This window comes from Rousettus aegyptiacus, unplaced genomic scaffold (assembly GCF_014176215.1).
Source record: "Rousettus aegyptiacus isolate mRouAeg1 unplaced genomic scaffold, mRouAeg1.p scaffold_m13_p_6, whole genome shotgun sequence".
Lineage (NCBI taxonomy): Eukaryota > Metazoa > Chordata > Mammalia > Chiroptera > Pteropodidae > Rousettus > Rousettus aegyptiacus.
In genome coordinates this window covers 81,057,056-81,078,618 of record NW_023416309.1, presented here as the reverse complement: position 1 = coordinate 81,078,618, position 21,563 = coordinate 81,057,056, and the positions used below count along the sequence as shown (strand labels likewise).

Here is a 21,563-nt window from a genome sequence, read left to right as displayed (position 1 = left end):
GCTCTTTGAGGCAGCAAGAGAGAGATGCTTGGCAGCCCTAAGACAGCTGCCTCTGTTTGGAGGGTACTAGTGGTCTCCTCAACCACAGGCTCAGGGCTCAAAGACTCCGATGCTGGCAGAAAAGGCAAACAAGCCCCATACGGTGCAGGGAAGAAGGTACCTTTGTTGAGGTCCAAAGGCTGTGGGTCCTGCACAAGCCTGTAGTGGTGCGGGTCCCAGGTTACATTGGTAGTGTAGAGCTTGGGGATCTGAATGTGCTGTTTGCCTCGGACGTTGAACGTCTCACAGGCTGCCTGGAAAAAGAGAGAGCAAATCAGCGTTAATAACCATCATTATCAGAAACAGCAATACCACCATTGGCAATCCCATTTTTTAGATCCTTACAACTGAGCTAAGTGCTTCATATCATTACTAAGCACACTTATCTGATTGTGCTGTTGTGAAGACTCGAAAAGGTGCCCAGGCTTGGCACATAGTAGCTATTTCTATTATGATGAATATTGACGGTATCTCATTTTATCCACATGCCCACACCATGAAGTAGGTTTGATTACTCTCATTTTTTAAATGTGGAATCATTGGAGGAGGCCTAGGCTTGGGAACCACATCTGCCCCAACTCTCACTGGTTCTCTTAGGCACCACTGCTGAGTGAGACACTTTGCTTGAATGAGTTTGCCTAATCAGAGATGTGAAGCCACAGGCAACAAAGACCTACTGACACAGGTCCAATCAACTGTGTGGTCCCTGCCCCCAAGCTCTCTGTGGCTGGGAGAATGAAACAAGACAAGGCTGTCGAGAAGTGACCTGGATAATCAGAGGGGGTAAGAACTTGAACTAAGGCTCCCTGAGGTCAGGGAGGTGTCCTAGTCACCTTTTCCCACCTAGGGGACACATGCCTATAGGGGAACTCTTCTGGGGGGTTGAGGGAGAGCAGCAGTGACCTGAGCACTCTGGCCTGCAACCTTAGCCCACATGTGTAACCATGCCTACAGGACCGGGCAGGGGTCATGCCACCCAGGGTGCCCGCCCAGCGCAGATGTCCTGGGCATCAATGTATCGCAGCACCCTGTCCACGCTGTAAGGCAGCTCCATCTGTGAACTGACCTTGAAGGTTTGCACGGCCCAGCTGCGGAAGGCTTCCTCCTGCCCACTGAGTTCATCCCCTTCCCCTGTTGGGGTGAGCTGAGAGGCTCCCAGGTGAGACAACTTCTGGTCGATGTCATGAGCAAAGGCGCAGAACTGAGGATACATGCTGGAACCGAGGCCAAACACGGCATACCTGCTCGAGGAGAACACACAAACACAGGGACTGAGGTGACCCAAGCCTCGCAAGCATCACCCAGCAACACCAACAGCCCGTAAGGCCAGCCCCAGACTCTCCCACTCCAGCCAGGCCTAGGACCTGCCAGTGCACATCTCTTTCTGATCTTCCATGGCTCTTGAGCCTTATCATCAACTCCCATGACCAACCCTAGGCTTGGCCTGCAGACCGGTAAGAGGGACTTGGCTCCCCTGACTTGATCCTTGCCACAGGCTGCGGTCAGGCTCTCTCTGTACCTGGACACCTCAGAGAACACTCCCTCATACACACCCAGTTCCAGACTCTGGGTCCACGAGGCCTGCTCAGATAAGTGGTGGTAGGGAACAGCCTTACCTGAACTTGTTGGTGAGCTCTTTCAGCATGAGGAGGGATTTCTTCAGTTTCTAGAAAGAGAGAGAACCACAGAGTCCTTAGGACGAGATTAATAAAAGCACTGCTTTTCTTTTCTTCTTGCGGCCTACATAGAAACTGGCCACATCTGTCAGGAAAATATTCAAGATTCACAGTGGAAGTTAGTTTATGGGTACCTGGCTGGGGCTCAGGGACAAGTTCAGCCTTAGCAACTCATGTGGCCTCATCCTCAGTGGGGGGCCCAGGACAGCGAAGCCCCCAGCTCATCCAGCCCTGGTAGGGGGAGGTACGTGCCTTACAGCAGGGAATCTCCAGAGGGTCTTCTGGAGGAATGTGAGTTAGCCTTTCTTCTTGTTTGGAACTTGGTAAGAGCAACAACTGCTTCCACAGTCTCTAAAAATAACCCTGATTTCCCAAGAACTCAAGATAATTTTAGGTGGTACGTGACCCAGGAGAAATAAGTCAAATCAGATAGTAAAAAGTATTCTTTTCTATAATTTTTTTTAGTTACTCCTGTTTCAATTTTTTTTTTCTGTCCTTCTGAACACTAGCGAGAAAGTCTCAGACTGTTGCTAATGGAGGCTTAACACCTCTCTCTAATACTTGCCTATTACTTACTCTTTCTTGAAAGGCAAAGCAAGCCATGGTTAAGCCATAGTATCTAGCTAAAATTCAATAACTTCTTTTGGCTTTCGATGTATTTATTTTTTGCTGGCTTCTCATTTGTGAGAGTGATATAAAGCTTACTTCAACCATGAATTTTTTAATTTAAAAAGGTAGGTCAGTTCACTGAGATATATGAAGTGTGTCATAGGAAGGGTGGCACATGCGTATGGCAATAATTTCAAAGGACAAAAGCAAATAGCTGACGATAGGGAAACCCCGTGATCTGAGCACTCACCCCAAATGATCTCCTTAGGACATCCTGACTCCCCAGAGTCTCTCCTCGGTCCTCTCAGGCCCTTCCACCACCCAGACCACTGGGACCTGGGCCACCCACCTCTCCGTTGCCGGGGGAGTCTCCATTCCCAAATGTACTGGTCACCACCAGAAGCAGCTGCTCCTCCTCCAGGCTGCTCAGCCTGTACTCATCCATGCAGAGAACCTGCAGGCACCAAGGGTGGATACTGGATCTCAGTTCCCAGGCAAGGGCCCGCCACACCCTCCCCAGACACCCTGCGCTCCCCTCCCCCAACCCAGGCCAAGAGCCCCCTTCATCATGCTGTTCCCGCACCCCCATGCCCAACACAAGCATGGCACAGAGGAGGCATGTGCTTAAATCCCTGTCAATCATTAGAACACATTGTTCTCAGTTCTCCTCCCTGCCTCAAGCCATACCACTAACACGTCAGCAAGCCCTGGATGGTTTGCCTTCAAATATTGCATGTCCCAAATCAAAACACTTTACCACTTTCATGGCTATTTTAGATTCTGTGTGAATCTATTTTCCACAAAAATGGAGTGAGCGGGTTACAAAAATGATGACTCCTTTGACGGTTCGGGAACCCCAACACTTTGCCTGACACTAATCTCAGGTGAAAGGTGTCACTGCCTCGCTGCTCCGTCCAGACTTGGGAGGCCTTCAGTGATGAAGGATGAAATCCAATACTGATGGAGTGAGTCACCCTTTGGGGTTTTGTTTTATTTGTATAAATTTTATTCATCCTTTGTCCCCTTCACATTTAGCACTGCATCGTGTATAGAAGGTGATATTCAGTAAACAGGAATAAAATTCATCTAGAGTAGCTTATGCATATTGAGATTTGGACTCATTAGGGAAATGTTTCTCAACCCGTGTTTCCCGGAACACTCTGTAAAACTTATTTATTGTGCAAGTTTGGGAATCCCTGGACACACGTCTATCCTATCACAGATTTAGAATGCACAGCAGCACATCTAAAGTTCTGAGACATCCAGGAGCAAAGCAACCATTTCGACTTTTCCAAGACTTCTCTGCACATAGGCAAAGAAAACGGTATGTGTCTAGCTGGATCAGCTACCTTGGGGTTGAAGGCACGGCTGAACAAGGCGCCTAGGTCCCGGGCCAAGGTTTCTGATTTTCCTGTCTCCGTTGCAAAAAGGACTGTGGCTCTGACCCGGGATGCCATAGTCTTGTGCATCAGCATGGAGGTGAAGAGCACGGCTCTATGGGGACAGACAGACAGACACCGTGTGCTGAGTCATCCTTCCTGAGGAAGGTGGGAGCCCAGGAGCATGGGAGGGGGACAGTGCTCAAAGTGGGGCAGGTTAGGAAAGAGAACCCATGTTTCCCACCAGCTATCAACCCCGACTACCTGCCCTTCTCCTCCCCTCACCTGCTCAACCCACTATTCAGCTCCTTTGGGAAAATGGAGGAGACAGGAGGTTGGGACAATGGTGACAGGTAACCCTTGGAACTAATGTGTGGACCTCTGGGAGCCAAATTCCATCAAGATGAGCTTTTCGCTTTGTTCCCTGCTCTTCAAGGCCTGGAAGGATGGGCTGACTGGATGGAAGGGCTGCAGGTCAGACGTCAACACTGGCCACTCCTACTTACTTAACCAAGACTTGGAATCGAATCTCTCTTCTCTGGGGTCTCCGCTTCTCATCCTGCCAGACGTGGGTTTTCCAGGGCTCCACCTTCAGAAGAGAGGGCAGATGTGAGAGCAAGTAGGCCCCGGCTGACTGGGCTTGGGGATGCTGGTGAGATAGAGGACCCTTCATGCTGTCTGTGAGTTGGGGGGGCAGGTAGGCCTCACCCTCACCCCCGCCTCACTGAAAGCCCCACAGGGAAGGGCTGTGCCTGTCTGTGTCCCTTAGAGCTGCAGCTCCAGTGTCCAGCATAGAGTCTGCACATACCGCACGGTCAGTTGATTTTATTCTCATTAGTGTCCCCCTGGAGGGAAGAGGCCCTGCTTCTCTTTTGTTTTAAGTATCTTATCATTAAGTGCAGAGTATCACTAGTGTATAGTCCAAACTATGACACCTTTGAGAGTAAAGAGGTGCTATGACAACGGGCACAAACTGTCCTGGGCAATAAGTCACACTATTTGTCACCTTTAGAGTAAGGAATCTCTTCCCAAATCTAACCAAAGTCCTTACTGACAAAAAAAAAAAAAAGAACTCATTTCAATAGGTAACAATTACTGAGTGCATTCCGATTGGGCACTGGGCTGAGCTGTTATATACACCAGCTCATGTGATCTATACAGCCTCCTATTGTGGAGTTAAGGCCCATCCCTTTAGAGATGAGAAACTCGGGGTTGAGATGAGTGATACGACACCCTCCCCCCAAGATCATACAGCTAGGAAGTGGCAGAATCACCCCTAGCTGTGTCTTATCTGGGAGCCAAGCTCTTTTCCACTGTACTATGTGACTGTGTACAGCTGCCCGCAGAGGAGGCACAATGGTGGTCACCCTTAGGAGTTTAAACCCCACTAGGGCAATTGGCCACTAAAGGTACAATAAACGATGCTTCTTTCAGTCCCAGGCCCTGTAGAAATGAGCAAAAGCTGCTCAGAATCCTGGGGCAAAGCTTGAAAAGCATTAAAAATATCCCTGATCCTCCCAGATGTGTCCTGCATGAGTGAGCATGCACATGCACCCACATGCACACGAATGCACAGCACATGCACACGCACATACATGCACATACATGAATGCACAAGCACACACACACACATGCACACACACAGCTGCAGACACATATAGTCTCTCTACCCCTGAGCTCCCAAGACAGAGAGGAGAGGAAGGCTCCTCCCTTACCTGGTAGTAGTAGAAAGGGGACAAAACATAGTTTAACATCTCCTGGTGGAACACGGGGGTGATGCTTCCAGAAATTGGGGGGACCAGCCAAACCCAGTCAGCTGGGCAGCCCCCTCGGGACCGGTACTCATTCTGCATGTACTTCATGAATGACTCTGCAGCGGAGTGGTGATCCATGATGGTCACGTTTTGCTTCTAAATCAGAGGGAGTCAAGAAGAAGAGTTGAGGCAAGGGATAGAGGAATCAGGAGAGTGGTCTGTCGGCTGCAAGGCTCCCAGATAAACTCTGGGAAGGCCTAGAAGTCTGTAAAATGAGACAAAAATTTCTCCTGGCCCCCTCCTCACTGCTAAAAATAAATACCCAAATGGGAAAACTTTCAGAGCCAAAAAAATAACTATCATGATGGTCAGCCCACAGGTCACATGGTAGCCTCCTGTTGGCCTTCTGGGTGCAGTGTCCGGCTTCTTAGGCCATGCCCACAAGTCTCCCCAAACTCTCAACAAATGGCTCTCTCTAGATGCTGATAATCAGACCACGAGTGCCTTTTTGTTGGTAGAGTGTTCCAGGAGTCACCTCCACAAGGCTGTGACTCTCTCGGCCAAGAAGGAACTAGACTCCTCTGAAGAGGGCTGAAGCATTGGAGGGAAACAAGTCACCACAATGTCCCACATCCTAAAATTAGAGGCCATGAGGTCTGAGTCTTCCCAGAATGACCCAACAAGGGCAGCCACACCCCTCAATGTCAGAGACAAAATCATTGAGTCAGGACACATTGTTTAATGTAGTTGTTCAAATCTTGTCCTCTTATTAGCCATGTGACCTTGAGCAATTGGTTTCTGAACCTCACTAAGCCTCAGTTTTCTCATCTTTAAAATGGGCATAGTAACAGTTTTTACATCATGAGGTTGTTGAAAGGATATAGTAAGTTAATACAAATAAAGCGTATAATATGCTCAATAAATGTTAGCTGCTATTACTATTTCTATCTGTCAGGCATTGCATAAGGCACTGGAATTATGTGGAAGTGAAAGACATGGCCTTTTCTCTGTATCAGATTATATTCTAAACAGGGGAGGCAGAAGAAAGTCATGTGGTCTGATAGAAGCTACGATGGAGGTGGATACAGGCGCTGACAGAGGGCAGAGGAGAAGACTTAGCTCTGACAGAGGCCTAGAGGAGAGAGAGCAGATTCCAGAGATAGCTTCTAAGAGGAGGTGAGTCTTGAGAGATGGGTACAAGTTAGGCCGAAGACAGGTATTCCTGGAGGAGAACATAGCATGAGTCAAGGCCAGGAGGCAGGAGAGGAGCCAGCTGATGGTGGGCCCAGTAGAGCCAGCATTACCTTCTAAAATTTATACACACACATATAGCAACTCCTGGGGGCCAGAGCAGTTTTAAGATTAGGAGCTGATGCTAATCACTGTGGTAATGATGGTAAACATAACAATGGTGAATAAGAACAATGTAACTAATGCATACTGAGTGTTCACTATGGGCCAGGCAGTACAACTGAATGTTGTGCATATATTTTCATTGAATTCTTACAGTAACTTAGTGAGGGAGGTACTATTATTATCTCTGTTTTATAGATAAGGAAACAAGGCCAAGTCTTTTGAAGTTTATCCGAAAAAAGGGGGCTGAGGAAGTCCTGGGGTGAAGGGACATGGTCAGCAATGGTAAGGAGACCGCTGGCGATTAGCAGATTTTCTGGGACATGTTTTCTGTATCCTGCCAGTGTCAGGGTTGATGCTGGGAGCTCCCAGGAGTCAGGATGTATGGTCCACATCGGCAGGGCCTTCCCAAGCTGGGCCAGCCCCAGGGGGTTCTTCCTGTCCTGTCTCAGAGCCACCAACCCCAATCAAGCACAAGCTTGACCTACCTATGGAGTGACCAGCCCTGAGGAACAATGTGTGGTTGTAAATGTTTTACCGGGTGATCGTTTAATGTCAGCTCCATACTATACTCCACAAGGGCAGGGTTTTTGTCTATTTTGTTCTCCACTCATCTTCTTGGCCCAACCTAATGCCTGGCATATGAAAAAAGCTCAAAAAACTTAGCTGAACAAATGAATGAGTCTCTGCCAGTGTCCTGGCCTGCAGGGCATCTGCCAACTTTGTGGAGATGGTCCCCACTTCTAGAGTAGTATCCTCACACAACCCATGACTCCTTCCCAAAAGAAAGGGATGTATTTATATGAGTAAGGGCTGCAGATGGACCAAAGGGCTCAGTCCCACACAGAAACCAACCTGCGGTGTGTGGGACCAAGGAGTAGATGTTATCACTCAGCACAGGGAAGCACAAGAACCACTGCCTGTGGATGTGGGCTCTTGTTCATCCAGTCAGTACATATTTTTTTTTTAGCATCTACCATGTACCAGATACTCACTAGACACTAGCGATGGAGCAATGAACAAGAGAGACAGGGTCCCTACCCTATGAAGCTTACATTCTAGTGGGGGAAACAAAACAACAGAGAAAAAAGCAAATATACTATATAATGTCAGGAGCTAATAAGTATGATAAAAAAAAAAAGACGGAGTTAAAGAAATAAGAGAGAAAGAAAGACAGGATGGAGGTGGCGTGGGACTGCCATGTTAGTCAGGGAGGGCTCCTCTGACAAGGTGACGATTAAGACCTGGATGAAGGAAAGGAGCTGGTCAGGGGATAGATGATCTGTAGGAAGAGTGTCTGAGGCAGAAGGGAAAGCACATGCAAAGGCCCTGTGGTGAGTTTGAAAAAACAGCAAGAATTCCAGTGCGACTGGAAGAGTGATGGAGAATAAAGGCCTGACTGGAGTGGCCTGAAGAAGTGTAATGAGATCTTTCAATGGTTTTTCTGCAAAGAGAAGCAGAAAAACAGGGTAGAAGCTGGGGGAATCATTTGGTTAGCTAGTCATTTATTTCTTTGAGATAGAAACCATTACAGCCTATTGATATTTATGAGAATGGTCCAGCAGAGAGGGAGAAACTAGAGATGATACAGGAGAGAGAGGGGGAATATTTTCAAGGTTAAAGTCCTTGAGAAATTGAGAGAGTACAGGATTCGGTGCTCAAGTGCAGGACTGACCTGTCTTGGAAGGTAAGGGTTGCCTATTGCTAGAAGTATGCAAGTTTACACTAGAAGCCTAGAGTTAGTGAGAAGGTTGATTTGTCTCTGTATCCCCAGCTCCTGGCAAAAACTGTGTTCAATACTTGTTTGATGCTTATTAAATGAACAATGCTGTAAGGGGAAAATCAAGCACTACACGAGTGGCTGGACCAGATGACCATCTAACCAGAGAGTCTTCAGACTCACAGAACACCAGACAAACCTGGAAACTGTGGAGCACAGCGACATTGATCTCAATGACAGCCTGGTCTTTCCAGAGAGAGGTCAACTTGTGTGTTTCTAGGCCCATCCTTCTGCCCACTTCCTGCAGAGGCAGATAAATGGGAGTGAGTCAGTTCTCAGGACTCCACCCAGAGGCCCACACCTCCAGCTGGCCCAGCTGGACAGTCCTCGTTACCTCCAGGATGTTGTAGCGCTGGACGTCACAGAAGTCCCGGACCCCGATCTCTGTGCCCATGTACCAGCCGTTGAAGGGGCACCCTGGGAACTCAAGGCCACCCACCTCAAGCAACATATTGGACACTGCAGGCAGGGCATACCACTTGAGCTCCAGTTCCTGGAACCATTCGTACCTGGCAGGGAGGTAGAGGCAGTCACAATTGGGGCCTTCAATTCTGCCCACCCTCACCCCTCAGAAAAAGCTTTAGAAAAAGAATCAACCAAGAAAACTCATTTCCAAGTGTTCATCTGATCTCTAAGTTCATCCTACCTAGAGAGGTGAATTGGGTGTACCTGGTGTCGTTAATAAATTATGCATTCATTCACTCATTCACTCATGCAAATATATATTAAGCACCAAGTATGTGACAGGCCCTGAGCTAAATGCTGACAACCCAACATAGTGGTTAAGGACTCCAGTGTCAGAAAGCTTAGGTTCAAGTTCTGCCTTACTGTTTACCAGCTGTGTGAACTTGGGATGTATTTAGCCCCTCGTAGCCTCTGTATCCCCGCCAGTAAAATAGAGATAATAGCATCAAACTCGCAGGATTATTGTGAAGATAATAGTATCATTCATTTGTATATCCATGTATTCTAGAAATGTTTATAACCGAGCACGCGTTATGTGCCAGGCACCCTGCTAGGGGTTGGGGATATTGCTGAACAAGAGAGGCAAGATCCCTATTCTCAGGGAGCTCACAGTCTCTGTATCTAGATTCAGGTAAACGAATAAGTAAAAAGAAAAATAATACAAGGTGATGTGTTAGACAGAGGGTGATGGTGCCTGCTTTAAAATGGGTGTTCAGGAGAGGCGTCCCACAGGGGGTGGCACTCAGGAATACCCCACTGATGGGAAGAAAGGAACTCCGAGGCAAGGGCAGGGGGAACAGCAAGTGCAAAGGCCCTGAGGTGGGACTGAGCTGAATATATTCAAGGGGCAAGAAGAAGTGCCCAGCCCAATGCTCACTGCACAGTGAGTCTCAATATATGGAGGTGTTTTTGCAATCATGAGAGCTGCCTGATGATTTCTTGAAGTCCGTGTAGCCCTATTCTGTCACCAGAGTCAGGAGAGGAACAGCTAAGTGAATTGGCAGGAAGGCGAAAGAGGCCTGGGCTGCTCGATGTGAGACTCAAGAGCCTTTCAAGTGTCCGTCTCCTGAAATCACTGCTTCCCAAGTTCCTAGGGCCCCATCTCTCCAAGCCTCTGCTCTCTCCTCACCATCAACATGTACGCATAAGTCAGAGGCCTGACACACAAGTGCAGAGCTGCTGTATAAGTGTGACAAGGTGGGCTTGGCACCAGCCCTTCTGGGCATCACCTGCTGCTAGCTGGGCTTTGGGGAAGGTGCGGGGAGGGGCCTGAGGATTGAGGTCTCAGTTAAGAAAGGAGGCCGGCATGCACGTTAACTCGCACCCCCAGCACCCTCAGCCTGCTCACTTGGGATGTTCCATGGGCACCTCGAGTACAAGGTCAGACGGGATTTCAAAGAATTCAGGGTCATGGCCATCAGCCTGCAGGACCAGAGGCAACACATCGAAGCGGCCGTACTTCGGCTTCCAGCCCAGGTCAATGCACAGCTGTGGATAAGACAGGCCCCGTGAGTTAGCTGACCCAGGCCTCTTGACCCCTCTGGCTCCACTCTGTCACCCACCAAGGCTGGATTCAGTACCTGGGTGAACTCCACGCAGGCACGGTCCCCTCTGACGGTACCATCAGGCATCTGGTAACCAGCATACCGGATGAGCTGCGAGTTCCAGATCCGGAAGTCGTGTTTCCCATCACTCCGCTGAGGGAACACGGTGATGGCCGACCTTCCCCAAGACAAGGACAGTGCTGTTTACACCTGGTTTCGTCAGGGGCTCTGGACCACCCCCCACTGATCCCTCTCCCCCTCCTATCTTCTTAATCCCCAGACCCCTGCACCCAAGCTAACTGAACCCCGCTCCCGCAGCTCCCCAACATGACAAGCTCTTGCTGACCTCTGCGTAACCAGCCCCACTTCCTGGCATACTCTCTCCCTCCTTCTTCTCCCTCCAAATCCAACCCTTCCTTCAAGACCAGCACAGGGCCTGGCCCCTCCAGGACCCCTCCGCATCCCTCGGGCAGAGTTAGCTGTCCCAGCCCTTTTCCTTGCTGCATCATATTTGTCTCCTTGCAGCTGAGTTAGTTGGATGCTGTCTAGTGCAAGGCGTAGGTCGTTAGTGGGCTAGAGCAGCGTCTTAGGGCCCTGGTTGCCTCTGTAACCCTGCCACCCCACCAACATGCCTAGCCCTGTGCTGGTTCCCTATTAGGCGAGCACTGAGTGTTTGCTAAACAGAATGGATGAATGATTGAATGAGCTCTTTAATCCTATCAGCCTCAACCTCTTTGGTTGGGAGCAGGGGACAGTAAGGCGGGAGGTGGATACCGACCAGCAGTGATGCTTCTACCTCTAAGAAAAACACCACACCAGAGTCATTTGCTGCAAAACTAACCTTTCGTCCATCCCCTCTAAAAAGTGGGGATCTGTAATCTTGCTTCTTAAAAATCCCCCAATCCTCTCCAAATGGTTCCAAGTCAGAAGAAAACCAAGGAAACAGGATCCTGAGTGGAGCTAAGCTCTGGCGGCTCTGCTCACCACCAGGGCTCCCTAAAGAACCCTGAGTCTCTCTGTTCTCTTTCTCCCTGGTTTCTCCTGGGGCCGGAGATGCCGCCCCCACTTCCGTCTGCATCTTTCGGCTAAGACCTAGGAGGGGAATGGGCTCCAGCCACAGCCTTGGGGAAGGTGCCCCACCTGATGTTGCCGTTGTTGGTGGCATAGCGCAGGTGTCTGCAGATATGCTCGAACATTTCCTGGGCAGTGGAACAGCTCCGGGCGTCGAAGACCTGCACACAGCACCCCCAGACCATGCCCATCAAGGACTGTGAGGACACAGGGCTCGGGCTGATCAGAAGCTAAATCGCAAGTGACCGAGGGTGTGGCCCCGACCCCCACCACCTAAACACCAAGCAGAGACGTGCATTCTCCTCTCTGCATGACACCCACAATCGCATGGCTGACCCATCTAACCTTTCTCCTGCCCTCCTAAGGGAACCCAGGCAACCCCACTCAGAAGACCCCACCGAAAGCCAAATCCCCAAGAAAATCTGATTTTTAAGTATCATGAATCAGAGTGCCCACCACCCCAGCCTAGTTTCTTTACAATGTGAAGAAACAGCCAGAGCCAGTTTCACTGGCACATTTCTCATCGATTTCGCTGTCTAAGCGCTTTCCATATTATCCAGCAAGAAATGACCCCCTAGTGCAAAGACATCCTGGGAGGCTAGGATAAGAAAATGTTCTTTGGGAGCCAAGAATGCAAATGGCCTAGGTAAACAACCTCTCCTGCGGTACCAGGATTTCAACAATAACAATAACAAGGCCGTTTGGTTTGAAGTTGGCATTTAGTCTCTAAGATTTAACACACAAGAGAAAGATCGGCTAGAAATGCCGGTGCTGAAATGAGATTCTATACTTCTCGTAGGGCCCCCAATTCGTGTTCAGGAAGGTGAGGGGAGAACCCGAGGACCTGGCTTCAGCATGGGGAGCTCCGGGCACAACTCTGCTCATCTGCTCAGGGCCTGCCTGCCCCCCAGCTTCCTCTCCCGCTCGGGTCTAAGGAAGCCCACCTGTAGGTTGGACCACTGGATCCTCCCGATGCAGCGGGGAGCATTGCGCCAGGCCTGCTTGGTGGCAAAGATGAGCTCATCTCCTGTCAGCCGGTAGGTTCCTGTTGTTTCTATCTCCTTTGTCACTGCTTCCACCCTAGCCAGATGTTCCTCTATTTTTGACCTGGGGGACAGGAAGACATAGGGAAGATCAACAATGAGATGGCCTTACATGGGGAATAATTCAATCCACAGAAGCAGGAACTGAACTGGGATAACAGGAGAGCAAGCTGTCTCATGGAGACTGTCCCCTCCGGGGCCTGCTTCACGGCTGTGTGACCCGGGCCCTGAGCTTAGAAAGGCCCAACACTCGGTTTCATTGTTTGCCGTCACTGTCTTGAAATTCACAATCGCCCACTGTTAAACAGGGAGCCCACATTTTCATTTTTACATGGGGTCATCCAAGTTATGAAGCTGGTGCCGATCCCACCAGCACCCTTGTTTCTAGTCGCTTTTTTTCTAATCACATTCACCCTAGCTTCGCGAGCATGGAGTGCAACTTCTCAGACACATGTAAGACTCAGGGGAGCATCCATCACGCCACAGCCACAGCCCGCCCCTTGGCCAGGACAGCAGCCGTCCACCTTCCCATGGTTAAGAAATGAGCCAGTCCCTCCCAACACACACAGCAGCTCCTGTGTACTGAGTACACGTTAGGAGCCAGGTACTGCGTGAAGCCATTCACAATTGTGGTCTCATGAGTCTGCGAGGGAGGCATTTTTGTATCCATTTTATAGTCCAATATATCAAGGCCCTAGGAGGTTAAGTATCCATATAGAACATAGGTGTGGTAAAGAGTAAAGTTAGGACTTCAAACTTAGGTTGTCTGATGCCAAGACCAGGCTCTTAACCTTCCACCTTCCATCATAGGGGGGATTGCAAGTCCAGAGAGGTCAAGGGCCTGACCACGCTTCCCTGGACCAGCCCGAAGAGGGACTGGCTCTCACAACTCAGCCTGCAGGGCCCAGGGCCTGCTCAGGGAGGAGCTCTGCACTGCAAGGTCCATCATCACAGGTGCTCTGCAGCATGCGATTCTCAACTTCTGCACCACTCGACCAGCAATCACATATGAGAGCTCTACACTAGCTTCTCTCCTCCCCTCCCAGGCTTCAAAAATCTTCCACAGGGAAGGATTTAGTCAGAAAAGCTTTGAGAAACACACACACACACACACACACACACACACACACACACACACACACACGGAGCAACCTTGAGATTTCCAATCAGCACCAAAGACGTATGAAATGGCAACAAACAAAACTATTTAAGGAATGAGCTCCTGATTAAGGAGAGTAGACAACTTAGAACAAAATGGCCTTTCTGCGGATGAGGAGTGTCTCAACAACTCTTCCTTGATTAAAAAAAAAAGCTCAAAGACAAAACACTTGGCGCTATTTATCTTCAAGGATCCTCCTGGCTTAAGGACCTGCTGGGTGAAGGTTGAGGTTGCTCCCCCACAGGAAGCCTTACCTCCCCAAACAAAGCTTCTAGCAACACTCCCCTGGCTGCATCCAAGCCTGGAAACAGTAGCGATCACCAGACCCCTGATGCCTTGAGCGCGTACTTTGCAGGGTTACCATGTGACTATGTAAGAAAGGATTCTTTTTTTACATTTTCCACCCAATTTCTTTAGACTTTTATATTTTTCCACTGTTTTCATATAGTCACATTTCTGAGGCATTAAAAATGCTATGATGCCTATAAATTCTGAGTGGCTTTTGGCATCAGCGAACTGGATTTGAACAGAATGTTCAGTAAGTTACAATTTCTAACTATACAATCCTTCCTTAATGAAAGACTAAGCCCACACAGCTGTCCATGCCTTTGGTTGCTACTGTAATTGTAGAGATGAGCTGCCATTTGTCATTCACACCCCCAGGACCTCTTTGGGTTCCAGGTGTGAATCTGTGACTATGAAACATGGATCTTTCCTCATTGAGAAGCAAATGGGTTTGAACAGCCACCAAGAGTGGCCCTGGAGGCTCCCCAGGCTAACACCCACCCAGCTGCCTTCCAAACATCAGCGGGACCTCCCAGGTCCAGCCAGCATGGAGTCAGCATCTTCAAGCTCAAAGAACCGGATGCTAGAACCTGAGGTTAAAACCAGGGGGCTTTAGCACCAAACTGCCTGTGCTCAAATCCCAGCTCTGGAACTTCAGAACATGTGACTGACCAAGTTACACGTCTGTGGCTTCGGTTTCCTTATCTGCACAGTGGAGAGGATAATAATAGTACCAATCTCATAGAGTTGTGGTGAGCGTACTTATAAGGTATATACACAGGGCACAGAACATTCTTAACGCTCGGTAAACGTTAACATCTCTATAGTAGCCCAACGCATCCTATCGAGAAAATGCCTGGACCCTGAAAGGCTCGTTAGTCAACAACCATGCTGAAAGCCAAAGGATCTTGAACCATCCAGTCACAAAGCACTTCCACAGCCGTTCCAGTTCTACAGACACACAGCAGGCAATCCCTGCTGTGTACAGGGTTCTCCATCTGAGGGTACATTAGAATCGCCTGGATAGCTTTTAAAGAACATGGATATCTACTGCCTCTCCACCTCCTGTGAGCCTCATGCCCTTGGTGCAGGGGACCCTGGAATCAGCATTTTGCAAGGTCCTCAGGTGACTACGGCACAGCCAGGGTTGAGGATCACTGGCCCTGGATGATAAGGGCCTCTTGTATAGATTCAAGGTCCTCCCCATCTCAGACATTGTAAGGTCACAGGAGAGGGGACCAGGCATCACCAGGAGACACTCCTTCCACCTTGGGGGTCCCAGGTGCACTTCTGTGGCTCACTTCATGCAGTAAAGTGCCACATGGGGCTGCACCATAAAAGCCACACTCCCCTCTCAGCCCATAGAACTGTAAGCCCATGCCGTGGCCATTCTGTCTTACAATCCCTCTGTGCATTTTTATTTTAAAGGGGCCTAAATTAAAAGCCATATATTTTATAAAACCCAGGAACATAGAAGCCCACACAGTACAGTGCAAAGAGCACAACCTGCCTTCTCCAAGTCAAGTGGCCTGAATTCTAGCCGGGACTGGGTGACCTCATGTGTGTCACCAGGCTTCCCTGTTCACAGCTCTAGGTGACTAGGTGGTCTTAAAGATCCTATCTATCACAAACATTTCATAATAAAAGGGTGCCTGTCAAGTCATAATCAAGGTGACTTTGTGTCTGGACATGCTTGTAAACTTATTTAACCCTCACAACAATCTTAAGAGCCAGGTTCTATCATCGCCCCGCCCCACCCCACCCCACCCCACCCTTTTATAGATGAGGAAGTTGAGGCACAGAAAAGGTAAACAGATTTCCCAAGGAGGCAGGACGGGTTACTGGTTACAGGATTCCAACACAAATAGTTACACTCCCAACCCACACTTTTAACCACTATTGCCATGCGTCTTCGTCTTGTGATTACAAAAACCTACTCCAGGGTCTTTTTCCCTTGGAAAACTATGCTTTAGCCCGGGATCCACTGTGAATCTGGGAAGGAAAGTGGTCTGGGGTCAGATGGAAATGGCTGGAGACAAGAGAGCCCCCGGGAAGGGGGAGGCAGCAGATCCTGCAAGAAGAGAGCCTTACTCTTTGAAGGAGCTATAATACTGGTTGACAAACTCGATAGCTTGAGGTAGAAGCTCTTCTGGGGAGGTAGGCTTGTCCCTAGGTCCTCTGGTCAAACTTTTGGGGTTCATGATGGCTCCCAGGCAACACTTGGACTTGCAAGCAAGATCCTGGAAAAAGAGAGGCAGGTGGTGAGGTGGGCTACGTGGCCTCTCAGACAGGTTTTGAAGGCCATCCTCTTCCAGGGCCAACTCTCCTGGTCACCTCCTTCCACTCTGGCTGCTCCAGAAACCTGCCACCCCTCTCCACCCCTGTCCTCCTTAGGGTCCACCAGGCTTTCTCCCCACCTAGACCTCCTTCCCTCTATTGGCTGGACCCCAGTGGCTGTGAACTGGTGTTGCTTCCTTCAGCCCAGGCTCAGTCTCTGACCCTATCCCCAGCCAGCCCCAGACTAGAGCAACATCAACATTGATCCCTGGGAAAATCTCAACCGCCTTCTCATTTAAAGAAGCTGATGTGGCTCCTGCGAACACACTATAGGTGTTCAGTCGAAATGAATCAAAAGATTCAAAGATTCATAGAGGATGGCACAGAAAAAGTACTAGAAGGAAGTACACCCAAATGTTAACTGTGGTAATTTCTGAAAGGTGTGGGAAATCATTCTGATTTCATGATCTAGAAATTTTCAATTCTTTCCCACCTAGATGCATTCAGTAGAATGCATTCTAAAGTTAGAATGAGGAATTTAGAAGCTAGGAAGAAGGAGCCCTAAAAAACACTTCATCCAACTACTCACTGGATGCTTGAACCCGTCTCCAATCTCCCTATCAAATAGCACTTGAATCCTTCTAGGGACAGGGAGCTCCCTACCTATTGATGTAGTTCAGTTCAGCTTTGGGCAGGTCTGTCAGAAAATTCACTGATACTAGGCTGAAATCTGTGTTTCTCTAGGAAAGATTTGTTTCCGTAACCATTTATCTCACCTACCCATTACCTATGAGGGGGGTTCTTAGGGAATTGGTATAATTTACTTCCTACTGTTACTTATGAGGAACACAAGTCTCTGTTCCCAGCACACTTTTCCCAAACTGATGACTGTTTGCTTTGTCGAAGGGGACATCTGCTTGATCCACCAAGGGCCCTGATGGATTCACTGCCTTGGGACAAAGGTGGTTCTCCCTGAACCCCCAGACATCTCACCCCTTTGGCCTTGTGGTGAAGTGTATCTTGGAAAGTCACCCCACTGCCCCAGTTTTTGATCCTCATGTGCCGTGGGCAGGCCGATGGGGGTGCACCCAGCTTGACTGGGGATTCTGGAGACTTCTAAGAGGGGAAAAAACAAAGATTTCCAAATGCTTTCAGCCCTAGGACCCCAAAGGTCTCCCCCAATCTCCTGGGTGGGGTAGGAAGTTGAGGTGGATATATAAGTCAGGGTGCTGGTTCATGTCCCTCGTCCCTTCCCAGAAACCTGGCCTCCTGGGCCAGTGCCTGCTGAGAGCTCCAGGTGCTTGGGCCACAGGCCAGGCTTCTCTCCTCAACCAAGACCCGGCCAAATGCTCCCTCAGAGGAATTGCAACAGGAGGGACGAAGGTTCGATGCGAGGGGGACTACTATCACAGTCAATACTGCTGAGAACAGAAATCAGGAAAAGGAAGAATGTGCCAAAAGAGGCATTGAGGACTATAGAAATCACCTTTGCTCCCACATCCCAACTATTTCTCTGCCCACCTCTCTGGACTGCTGAGGTCCAAAGCACTTAGGGAAGAAGGAATCAGTAGGATAGAGGCTGGGGACTGGGATCTAAAGCTCAGCTGCTGAGTCCAAGATTATTTTGGAGTGGGCTACCCCTGTCCCCAAGAATGCTCTCCTCTCACCCATACCTGCCAACCCACACAGGCATCAAGATGCCAGCACACCTTGGGGGACACCGATCTTGATTACCATGGGTCATCCTGCTCTCCCAAAACCCTTCTTTGCCCCAGTCTGTGCCCATTGGGCCTCTACTCACTGCCCAGACCCCAGCCTCCACCAGGCTGTTCAGCCTGCGTCTGCCTGGGCAAGGGAGGAAGGGGCCTCCCACACTCGTTGGACTCACTGACCTTTACTGTCCCCAGGAAGGGCTGGGGGCCCTCATTCTGGTGCTTGCCGAGGCTGTGGCGCTTGGTGTCATCCTGCGTCACTGGACTGTGAAAGGAAACAGCTATCATGAGATGGAGTATCTGAGGGCAGAGAGGGATCTCGGAGTAACCCTTCTGCCAGCCTGTCATTGGGTGGATGGGAGGACTGAGGTCCAGAGGGTAAGAGTGAATTGCTCATGGTTCCCAATCAAGGAGGACATGCGTACGTGGCAGGGGAGGCAGTCAGTCGGACCCAATCTCCTCACCATCCTCCCTCCTCCTCTCTTTCTCTTGCCTTCCCTCTCCAAAGCCAGAAAGGCATGAAGGGAGCTGAAGCAAAGCCGGTGGCCCAAAGGAAACTACGACAGAAGCTCTGGAAAGATGCCCCTCTCAAAAGCCAAGTACAAACGTGGGTGAGCAAAGAACAGGTCCTCCCAAGTCAGCGGCTTTGCCCACCAACCACTCATCTGGGGGAACTTACGCTTTTTTATTTAAAGTATTTGATTTGTCTTGGCTTATTTATTTATTCTAAATTCCTATTATGGAAATGTTAAACATACACAAGCAGAGATAATAAAGTAATAAACCCTCATGGGCTCTTTCAACCAGATTCAACTCAATCAAGTATCTATTCATGGCCAGTCTTGTTTCAGCTCTACTCTCCCAGCCCCCACCATCGGTTTAAAGCAAGTCTGAGATGCCTGGTCACACTTAAATATCTCAGTAAGCATTTCTGAAAGATAAGGACTCTTTTTTAAAAAAGGTATTGGTTGTATTTATTTTAAAACAACAGATTGAAAGAACTTTGCCCATCTTTTGGAGCAGAAAAAGCCCTAATAGTCTGAAATCATTCAGAAACTTTTGTTTCTGGTTTGGGATTTCAGGTTCAATCTCTTGGCAAATGCTACAGAGAACAGAAGATATGTGACTCCTTGGGCTGAATACCCATGAGCACCCTTCCACGAGTCACGTCCTACACATGCCTCCTCCTGGGGTAAATCACACTACGTGGGCACTTTTGTAGGAAAGCTTATTGTGTTCCTTGTTCTTTGCAATATTTTCTGGGGTATGCAGGCATGTGTGCACACACCCAAGGGGAAGGGACGTTAGAGAGTATTACAAGGGTCTTTCATTTTCCACTTCACATATATCTGTGATGTTGGAAAATGAGCATTGCTTTTATTATTGGAAAAAGTGATGTCTGTATATTAATATTAACATTATGTAATTTTCTATAAACATTACATAGTAGCATTATATGCTTTATAACTATAATGATATAGTGACCCTTTAAGTACATAAGTACTTATCAAAAACAACTTCTATCTGACTCAGGTGATCCAATGGCCCTACATAGCGGCCTCCATGTGACCAGCGTTCATCATCCCTTTGGTGTATCCGCCAGAAAAACAAGCCAATAAAGGGTAATCTAGATATTCATCATGGGGCTGCTTAAACAGGAAGACTTTTTGTGGCCGGAGCCCTCAAAACATCCTTAATGCTCTTACTGCTCTTCTGGATTTTTTGCCATCATCCCTCATCCAAACCCCAGCCTGCTTGTTCTTTCTTCTCATTTCTGGCCATAAAATCGGAGAATTTTGAGAAGCTTACTGGAGCGTAGTAACGTTTAGATTGAGAAGCAATGTCTTTGTACACATGACATAACAACTGTCCACAAATATTAAAAAGCTACTTGAAAATCCACTGTACAGATAGACCATGGTGAACCTGACCCCATTGCCTATGGCTGGATATTTAGGCTGTGTACAGTTTCCCCAATATTATAAACAATGCCTCAAACTGAATACATGGTCTCATGCTGTATGTGTGTGTGCAAGCACATGTGGTGTGAGCGTGTGTGTATGTGTACAAGGACAGAATATATCAGTAAATGTCAACAATGACTAGCATTAAGTGATAAGAGCACGGCGATTTGAATTTTACTTTATACTTGTGTGCATTTCCCAACTTTTTACAGTGCCTATGAATTCCTTTCACAATTGTGAAAAATTCTTTAATTTGAAAATGACTAAATAAAGCTATGCACAGCCCCTTTCCTCTCCCAATTAGCAGAGTTCTTTGGGCTGGCTGCTGGGAGATGGGGTGACCAGAAGCCAGGTGAGCATATTAAAGATCTGGGTACTTACTTATTGCTGAATTATTGCATCGTCTACCCAGACACTCAGGCAAGCTGGCTAAACCTGAAGTTGTGCTGCGTCCTGCTTGGTCTTTCACCAGTACGGAGGACTCCTAAGGACCCCGGAGAGACCGGAGAGACCGGGGTGCTTACTTAGAACCAGGACCACCCACAAAGATGGGGAGCTGAGGTCGGAGCTGAAGTCTGTGGCTTGTTTGGGGCGGACCTGGGGTCCTGACTCACCTGCGTTTCCTATTCCTCCCCCACCTGCTCACTTCTCCATACACCGACGGAGCGGGGCAGGGAGGCGCTCTGGGAAATGGATCATATTTGAAAAACAAGTTACCTTTTTCTCTCTTAACCATGTCTGTCCTAACGGTGTAGCAGCCGCAGTGTTAAAAAACAAACAAACAAACAAACAAACAAACTAGAAAGTTCCCAAGGTCCGAAACATTCACAAGTCCTGTTACAGCCCGCATACATGTCTCTGGTGGGTGCATGTGGGATTCTCTGGGTCTTCGTGGCTACTGAGTTACAACCTCTTATGAGTTCTAAACGAAGAAAACACTTTTAAGTAAATCCTCACCGGAATCCTACAGAGCGAATATTCCAACCCTCATATTTTCACGGAAAACCGAGGTTCAGAGAGGGTCTGTGCCACGGCGGGTTGGAGTCCGGCCCCCGCGCGGAGCCGCCCGCCTCCCTCCCAGGGCAGAGCCCGGCCCAGCCCGGCGGGAGTACCTGGCGCGGCGCGAGCTGCAGGCGGGCTGCGGCCGAAGGATCCTGCGCAGGAGCCGGCAGAGCCGGGGCCGGGCGGCCTCGCACGCCGCGCCCAGCCCCTCGCGCATGGCCCCGGCGCGGGCTGCTACGAAGGCGTCCCGCTCCGCGCCGCGCCGGCTACTTTATCACCGCCGGACCCCACAGCCCCCGCCCCCGGGTGGAGCGAGCCGGAAAAGCAGCGGGACTTGGCTTCACCCTCGACTGGCCACAGGCCAGAGTGTCGTCCTGGGCTCCCCATTCCCAGTGGGACACAGCTGGCATCCACAGGGAAGTCTGCCTTTTGGATACCGCTGGGCTTTCTC

General features: G+C 49.2%; 1 protein-coding gene across 2 annotated transcripts in view; it reads right to left on the bottom strand.

The window, feature by feature from the left end:
- The window catches only part of NOS2 (nitric oxide synthase 2), a 32,686-nt gene extending 11,509 nt beyond the window's left edge, over positions 1–21,177 (bottom strand). Inside the window, exons 1-17 of one of the 2 annotated variants that reach the window (XM_016119182.2) lie at positions 21,068–21,177; positions 18,327–18,411; positions 17,428–17,550; positions 16,249–16,397; positions 12,615–12,777; positions 11,740–11,831; positions 10,636–10,777; positions 10,404–10,543; positions 8,925–9,099; positions 8,730–8,831; positions 5,419–5,613; positions 4,210–4,292; positions 3,674–3,818; positions 2,674–2,778; positions 1,656–1,705; positions 1,106–1,280; positions 161–293 (exon numbers count right to left, since the gene is read on the bottom strand). In XM_016119182.2, the coding sequence (XP_015974668.2) occupies positions 161–293; positions 1,106–1,280; positions 1,656–1,705; positions 2,674–2,778; positions 3,674–3,818; positions 4,210–4,292; positions 5,419–5,613; positions 8,730–8,831; positions 8,925–9,099; positions 10,404–10,543; positions 10,636–10,777; positions 11,740–11,831; positions 12,615–12,777; positions 16,249–16,397; positions 17,428–17,493 (1,915 nt within the window). In that variant the 5' untranslated portion in view covers positions 17,494–17,550; positions 18,327–18,411; positions 21,068–21,177. Of the gene's footprint in view, positions 1–160; positions 294–1,105; positions 1,281–1,655; positions 1,706–2,673; positions 2,779–3,673; positions 3,819–4,209; positions 4,293–5,418; positions 5,614–8,729; positions 8,832–8,924; positions 9,100–10,403; positions 10,544–10,635; positions 10,778–11,739; positions 11,832–12,614; positions 12,778–16,248; positions 16,398–17,427; positions 17,551–18,326 lie in introns of both variants that reach the window. The other variant, XM_016119180.2, reaches the window with a different exon arrangement.
- Positions 21,178–21,563: the final 386 nt, after the last annotated feature.